This window comes from Corvus kubaryi, unplaced genomic scaffold (assembly GCF_017639235.1).
Source record: "Corvus kubaryi isolate FWS band 111438036 unplaced genomic scaffold, C.kubaryi_AGA036_p1.0 37395, whole genome shotgun sequence".
Classification (NCBI taxonomy): Eukaryota; Metazoa; Chordata; class Aves; order Passeriformes; family Corvidae; genus Corvus; species Corvus kubaryi.
Window position 1 is genome coordinate 6,593,389 of NW_024581134.1, and position 7,823 is coordinate 6,601,211.

Sequence of the window (7,823 nt, forward strand, 5' to 3'; positions counted from 1 at the left end):
AGCTCCCCGTGCTGTCCCCTCACAGGCTGCAGGCCAGCTGGGAGCTGTCTGACAGGGTCTCCAGGTTGTCCACCAGAGTGATGATGGCTTCTATTTTCTCTTCTGGAAGCACATGGGAGGCGTTGGATCGAAACTTCTTCAGGAGCGACTCTTTGCTCAGGGGCTTCCTCCAGTGCCCATAGAAAGTGTCACATTTGCCCGTCAGGACGTCCCCGCTGTGCAGGAGCAGGGCCACCTCTCCGTACATCTTGTCAAAGTTGGCCACGTTGTCTTCGGGGTGCTCCACCACCACCTTGTCCAGCAGCTCCCTGAGCTCCTGCCGATGGATGCTGCTCTCGGAGAAGGAGCCCAGGCCCACCTCTCCATCCAGCAGGGCCGCGCAGGCGTTGAACTGGAAGGAGTGCCTTGCCTGGTGCTCCGAGCTGGGGAAAGGCCGGTTGATGTACTTGGACACCGGGATCTTCAGCATAATGGTGCGGATCAGAGAGGGAGAGAAGGAGCCCGCGTAGTTGATGAAGAGGTTCCGGACGGACAAGGCAGCATCCACCACCCAGTGCATCCCCAGGTGAGCTGGGAAGCGCTTGAAGGCAATATCCTGCTTTTCCAGGAGGAACTGGTGCTGCTGGCCGGGTGTGGACAGTGGTTTGGGTTGGTAGACGCTGTAGAAGGCGCTGAAGCCGGAGCAGCCGGGGATATCATCCAGGATCAAGGGGTTGGCCTCCATCCCTCGGGCCGCCAGCAGAGCCGCTTCCAGGCCCAGGCGGGTGGCATTCCCGACGTGCAGCGGCTTGGCCTGGGTGGCAGCGTTGGCCATGGGCGCCCCGGCGAGGGACGCGGCGATGCCCAGGGCGTGGCAGCACTGGGCAGAGCTGAGGGACAGCAGCTTGGCCGTGGCTGCGGCACTGCCCAGGGTGCCCACCACCGAGGGAGGGTGGAACCTGCAGGGCGATGGCAGGAATGGGCAGCCCTGGCTGCCTCGCACCAAAGCACCCCTCCCACGGAAAAACGAATGGGAAATGAGGGGCCCGTCAGCCAGTGGAACTCCCTCATGGCTCTGGAGTGGGTGGGATTCACCTGACTCAAAATTAAACCATAAATTTTAACTAATAAATTAACTCTAAAATAAGAATTTAGTTTAGCTCTAAATTTAGAGTAAATTAACGTAAATTAACTCTAAAAACTGGGTTTCTACTTGAAACCTCCTCAGACACACCAGGGTGAGCTCAGCATCTCCAGAAGGCAATTTGAACTTTCCTCAGGAGGTGCCATGGCTCATGTCCACACAGCCAAACTTTCAATGCCTCAGACAAATAATTTGGCCTCAAATACACCCAAGGGAACAGTTCCTGGTTGATTCCATCGCTTGGGTCACACCAGGGCACTGCTGGTGGCAGCAGTTGGCCATGGGGCTGTGCCCACCACCAAACTCTTCTTGGCTCTGGGATCCTGCCCTGGCTGGGTCAGATAGTGGCCCTACAGACTCCCTGAGGGTTATTTTTGGGGCAAGATCCCTGGAAATCACCAAATAAACACATGGCACAATCACCTCTGGCACTGGGCTCTCAGCAAGGCTTTACCCTGGGGTAAAGCTAAATTAGACTGGACTTAAACTGGGCTTAACCTAAACTAACATTTGAAAACCCAGACTTGCCAACCCTCTTCCTCCTCAGCGAAGAACAGGAGCTTTACCTTTTGGGAATGTCATGAGCCTCAGTGGAGAAGTGCATGAGCCTCCCTTGCACTTCCAGGCCCACGTTGAATGCCAGCAGGAAATCCAGGCCGGTGGGCTTGGTGTTCGGAGGGAGCATCTGGGAGGCTGCCAGGAGAGCCGGCAGCACGGCCCCGGAGGGGTGAGTGGCAGGGTGCCAGGTGTCGTCAAAATCCATGGAATGAGTCTGCCAGGAAACAGAGATAAGGACGTGCTGGCGGGTTCGGCTGGATGGTGAGGGAATGAGGGCTCCTTGCTGATATTCCTGAGGAAATTCTGCCAGAGCCTCCCCTCAGTGTCCCCACGGGGAGGTCTGGCTCCTCTAAAAGCCAGGAGATTCCCGGCTTTTGTCCCCCATCAGTGACCACTCTGCTTCCTGGAATTCTAGTTCCTGGCACCACCGGGCACAGGTTCCCCTGGGAATCCGGGAGCACAGATCCCCCTGGAAAAACCAGGAACACAGGTTCCCTTGGGAGAGCCGGGAGCACAGATCCCCCGGGAAAAGCCAGGAACACAGCTTCCCCTGGGAGAGCCGGGAGCACAGATCCCCTGGGAATCCGGGAGCACAATCCCCTGGGAATCCGGGAGCACAGATCCCCCTGGAAAAGCCAGGAACACAGCTTCCCCATGGAGAGCCGGGAGCACAGTTTCCCCTGGAAAAACCAGGAGCACAGATTCCTCTGGGAATCCGGGAGCACAGATCCCCCGGGAATCCAGGAGCACAGATCCCCCGGGAAGATCCAGCCTTACCGCCACGCCGTTGGTGAAGGCTGCCAGCGTCGGGGAGAGCTTCACTCCCGGCTTTCCATAGACAGAGCTGACGGCCACGGAGGAGTACAGCTCCTGCGGGAGGGAGGGAGGGAGGGAGGGAATGTCGGGGGAGGCCCTGGAGGGAGCGGGGCCGGTGGCAGCCCCCGCAGCCCCGGAGGTGGCGGTGGCGGTGGCGGGGCTGTCCGTACCCGGCAGTAGCGCAGGGCGATGTCGAAGACGCGCGTGGTGCTGCCCACCAGCCCCACGCCGATGCTGTCCAGGATCATCCTCTTGCTCCGCTGCCGCACGGTCTGGGACAGCTGCTCGGGCCGGGCCGCGTGGATGAACGAGGCGAAGCTGCTGGTCACCGTGTCCTCGGGAGCGCTCCGGGCCACCACTGCAGCGCCGGGACACAGGGAGGGACAAGGACACCGGTGAGCCCCGCGCTGGCAGCCGCGGGCAGCTGCACCTGCCGGAGCCAGGTGGGGCGGTTTTAGGAGTCCTGCAAGAGCGGGGAGCTGGAATTCGTCATCCCCGTGGCTCCCTTCCAACCTGGGATAACCTCTGATTTCCGTGTGTCCTAAATATAAAATTCCATATTCTCTGGGCACCTCCTGGGGTGGCTTCCAGAAGGTTCAGGCGAAGCAGCTCCAGAGCTCAGCCCCATCCCGCCACCTTGGGTTTCCAACAGCCGTTTTTTGGGAGGTGTCAATGCCAATGATGTCCCTTTAGCCAGAGGAAAGGCAGAGCAGGAATGGACCACATAAATTCAAAGCTTCCATAGTTTTTTGGAATGCAGGACTAGACCCAAAGCCTGGATTTATCCAGATGTTTCATCCTACAAGGCACTGAAGTGTCTTGACTCAGCCACCAAAGGTCTTAAGCCCTGTGTACTCCAAAGGTTGCTAATCCTTAACAATAAATTAAAATTCTATGGAAAATACCCAGTTTGTGTCCATTGCATGTTTTCATTTCAGTGAGAACTTGCCTTGTTCAGATGACATATAGATCATTATTATACATATGAGTTTATAGATATAATTTTTTCTATGATTCATATATTAATTTATAATTTATAAAATTATGTATAATTCTAGAATTAGACTAAAGAATATAATTAATAGAGTTATATTTATAATTCATAGAATTAAAATTGTTATGGCCCGTTATAATGATACTGTTAATTTGAGAGTGCACGGGAGAGCAGGAAAAATAAAATTCTGTGTAGCCAACATTTGCAGGGTGGCAAATCCATACATTTACTTATGGACGGGTGTGGGGACGCACACACAGATGCAGATAAAAGATGAATTAATGTCCAAATTAAATGAATCACAGGTGAAAAAAAAAAAGAAAAATACTTTGCTCCAAGAGGAAAGCTCATCCAGACCGGCAGGTACACAAGAGGCTTTGTTTTAGGAACAACAAACATGGCAATTAATGAAATGACCATTCCCTAATTTCCCTAGGTTGGATTCATCCCGAAATGTCACGGCAGTGACTCACGGAGCGCTGGCTCATGCTCGGGCTCACCTCGAGCCCAGGCTGAGCCTCCTGTAAACACAGCTGGGAATGCCATCAGCGCCTGACTCACCGGGAGAGCATTCCCGCTGCCGGGGAACGCATTCCTATGGGAATCCCGGCACTCGGCACTCCGGGACCCGCTGCGACCCCAGCCCGGGGCTCTGCGAGCATCCCCGGGTGCCCCCGCCGCCGTCCCGGAGCGGGAGCGGTGATGTCAGGGCTTGGAGAGGCTGCAGGAAAATCTGCTCCAATCACCCAGCACCCAGAAAAGCTGGATTGGTTCCGTCCCGGCATCAAATGCTCTTTGTCACCTCAGGAGGCAGCGGGGTTTTTTAACCCTTCAGCTAAAAGCATTCCATGACTCCGGGGTTTTCCTCCTGGTAGGGCAGGACTTCATTAAAACATTAAATTTGATCCAAATAAAGACCAAATAAATCCCTGCAGATTATTGTTATTTCTCTTGTCCTCAGGTCTCATTAAGCAACATTCCTCGAATTTATTGTATTAATAACTCATTTTAAAATAAATTAATGGATAGAATAGACTAAGGATATCTTTTTAAATAAGTTAATAAGCTTAAACTTACAGTAAACCGAGTCATTTTTAAAATAAGTTAATAAACTTAAAATAAACTTACAATGAACTTAAAATAAACCATGAACACATTTAGAAAGAAGTTAATAAACATAATAGACTGAGAGCACATTTTAAGATCAGTTAATAGACAAACTCAGACCAAGTTAAGAGACAAAATAGACCAAGAGCCTACACAGCCAAGCTGTGGTTAATTCATCCGAAGCTGGGCAGCGCTGGAGCCACGGGAGGAGAACCGTGAATCACCGCAGGCAATGCCCAGAGCAGGATCAGGTGTAGTTAGGAAGCAGTGACAAGTGGAGCAGTTAAGGATCTGAGCCACCCTTTCAACACCCTACGTTTGTGGTCAAAGAATTTGGAAAGTCTGGTTCTAAACCTGTTCAAGTTCTGGTTTAGCGCAGGACTAACAATCCACATTTTTACTCTTTGCTGCTTTTCTCCTGTCCTTTATCCCCGAGGGCACAAAGTACCACAGGACCCCCAAACATTTGGAAGCTTTGCCTTCCAAGGATTTGAGGATTTCTCCCGGCACCTTCTTTTCCAGCAACGCCAGGACTATTTAGGGATGCCCGCTAGGAAAGGATGGGGAATGCTGAGAGATACAAACCATGGGCAGCAGTTTTGTGGACTTGCCGAGAGCTTGCCAAGAACTTCTGGGATTTCTAGGGGAGAGACACAGAGAGGGAATTTGTCGCTGGAGCTGCTGGAAAGTTTCTCGGAGCAGTTTTCCTGGTTGTGCCTCTCACTGTGAGGCACTCACAGATCAAACGAGCGTGTAAAGGTAACGACATATTTAAAGGAGGGGAAAAATATTTTCCAGAGCTGAGTCCAGCAGGGATGCCAAGAACATCCAGGGAAATAAAGCCACACAGTGGAAGGGGCAGCAGAGCCTTTGCAGCCCTGCCACGAGATCCTGCAGCGAGCGGGACCAGCTCGGAGTGGGCACGAGGAGCAAACCCCAGGGAGCACATCCCAGCAACAACAACCCCGCATGGCACGGTCCAGAGGATGTTTGGGACGCGTGAAAGGAGCAGGATGGCACGAAAAGGTCAGCAGCTGAATCAAGTGACTGTGAAAACCATTGGAGTTTGTTAATTTTGGGGCAGGTTCCCGTTTAATGCCACGCTCGGCTGGACCAGCGGAGGAACTGCCCGGAAAGCGACATTTCCTCCTTAAAGTGCGAAAGGCAAGCTCAGGGATGGGGAGGGATTGCGTGGAAGAGTTTTACCTGGAAGGTGGAGTAGACCATGCTGGTGGCTGCTTTTCCCAGTGCCTTTCCCGGCTCGGTGTGCTCGGCGCGAGGGATGGCAGAGGTGTGTGGCTGAAGGTGCTCGTGGCAGGGTTTATATCTGCGTCCAAAAGGCAATTTGCTTTCTGTTTTTGTGCAACTGAATTTCCAGGGGGATGACATCAGCCCCTGGGGAGCCAGAGGGTGGGGGGAATCGTGAGGAGGGGTGGTTTGTCCCTGCTGGACAGAAGGGAAACCCCCCCACCCGCTTTCAGGAAATAAAAAAGGATTTCGGACAATCACTGACAAGGTTCAAGGAAACTCCTGTCTCCAAAATGCCGCAGGTGCCAATGGGTGAAGCAACCGGCACCAGGCTCCTCCTCCCGAGGAGGACTATAAAAGTGGGATTTACCAGGAAATGAGAGGGACAAGAGCATCCTCCCATTGAGCCGAAGTGTCACCAAAGCAGGTAAATCCCAGCTGCAGAGGCAGAAGTGAGGCAGTGGTGGTTTTGTTGGATGCTTTTCTTGAATACCTTCAGTGTTTGGGTGTTTGGCTGAGTCTTTTCCAGCTCTCCTTCTTCTCCATCTCCAGCGCTGCCGGGTCACTGAACTGGGAGTGCACCCTGGAGCTGCCAGGGAACACCGGGAGCCTTCGTTCCCAAAGCAATGTTTGGATTCTGGGGGAATGCCACGGCTCTTTGCTTTGTCCAGCCTGGGGATATTTATTATTTTGGGCAGAATAACAGCCTGGTGGGCCACAGTTTTATTTAAAATTGGGGGTTTAAATAACCCCCATGCAGAACTTTGTCATAGCAATGTATCCCTGGCAATTCCATGCTGGTTTGCACCAGAGGAGAGGCAGCGTTGTGATGTGAAATCCAGCTGTGTGCTGTGGCTGTGCACTGCTCCCCTTGCTGTGTGCTTATCCAAAACGAGTTTTGTTCTCTTTCCGTGTTTATCTGCAGAGAGGCAGCGTTTCCTCAGAGCTCTGTAAACGTTTGCTGTCACTAACAAGGTGGGATGGAAAACTAATGGCAAAATGCCACTGGAGATGAGTGAAAATGGAAGGGGTTGGGGTTCGTAGATGTGTCCCTTGCTCCAGCCTCCTGGGGAGGGAATGTCCGTGCCCTGGAATATCCCGTTAATATCGCTCCCGGGGGCGCAGCACTGTCGCATGGACAGAGTGATTCCTGCAAAGCCTACGAGCCCCGTGGCAATGGGATGCAGATGGGAATGACCTCTCCTGGAAGGGGGTGAAGGGAAGTCGCTGTGAGGACAGCAGGGAGTGAAGGAAGTGGTGCCCAGAGCCTGTCCCGTGGGGCTCAGAGGTCACCGGGGGACAAGAGCCAGGACGGAGGGAGGACCTCACACAGCGTTCCTGCAACCCCCAGCGTGAGGAATGTCGGGGGCAAGCAGGGAAAGGAGAGAAGGTGGAGGGGGCAGGATGAGGGAGGGTGTGGCTTTGACTTCGCCCTCGCTGCACAGGGGATTTGAGCAAGGGAAGGATCATCCCGGGCTGCCCCATCCCTCCGGAAGATGCAGCTCTGGCAGCACCGCCGGTGTCCAGGTGCCTCCTCAGCACGGGCACATCTCCACCCCGTGTTTTCCTGTGCCCTGGGTGTGCAGAGAGCTGCTAATCCCACCTGGGACAGAGGGATTTTCCATCCGCTCCCTGCCTCCTGCACAATCCCACGTTATCCTGTGGCACCAGCAGCATTCTGTGGTGCGTGGGGAGCAACGGGTCCGTACCGTGACAGCACCCATGGGTGGGGTTATCCCGGGGCCAAACCAGGGCAGGTTTGAGCAGAAAACCCCCCTGGGGGTTCCCCTGCCCAGCCTCGTTTTTCGAGGCTCCGTGCAGTCCTCGGCATTCCGGTGCTGCTCCTCCTCAGACAGCACCAGGAGGGTTTCCATGGTTTGATGGATCCTGAGACAGCACCAGGAGGGTTTCCATGGTTTGATGGATCCTGAGACAGCACCAGGAGGGTTTCCATGGTTTGATGGCTCCTCAGACAGC

General features: G+C 53.8%; 1 protein-coding gene across 1 annotated transcript; it reads right to left on the reverse strand.

Moving 5' to 3' along the window:
* LOC121670096 (cis-aconitate decarboxylase-like) lies at positions 1 to 5,825 on the reverse strand. The gene is made up of 6 exons (XM_042039863.1): positions 5,805 to 5,825; positions 5,184 to 5,238; positions 2,668 to 2,960; positions 2,459 to 2,551; positions 1,690 to 1,895; positions 1 to 938 (listed from the first exon to the last, which is right to left on the reverse strand). Exons 1-6 carry the CDS (start codon positions 5,823 to 5,825, stop codon positions 20 to 22), a joined length of 1,587 nt encoding a protein of 528 aa, XP_041895797.1. The 3' UTR covers positions 1 to 19.
* Between the last annotated feature and the right edge of the window lie 1,998 nt (positions 5,826 to 7,823).

Excerpts from the sequence above, each read along its gene's own strand:
- LOC121670096 (XM_042039863.1), bottom strand. The coding sequence starts at position 5,825 with ATGGTCTACTCCACCTTCCAG. Across the intron at positions 5,239-5,804 it reads TGGTCTACTCCACCTTCCAG|AAATCCCAGAAGTTCTTGGC; the intron begins GTAAAACTCTTC and ends TCTCTCCCCTAG. Across the intron at positions 1,896-2,458 it reads CCTTCACCAACGGCGTGGCG|ACTCATTCCATGGATTTTGA; the intron begins GTAAGGCTGGAT and ends GTTTCCTGGCAG.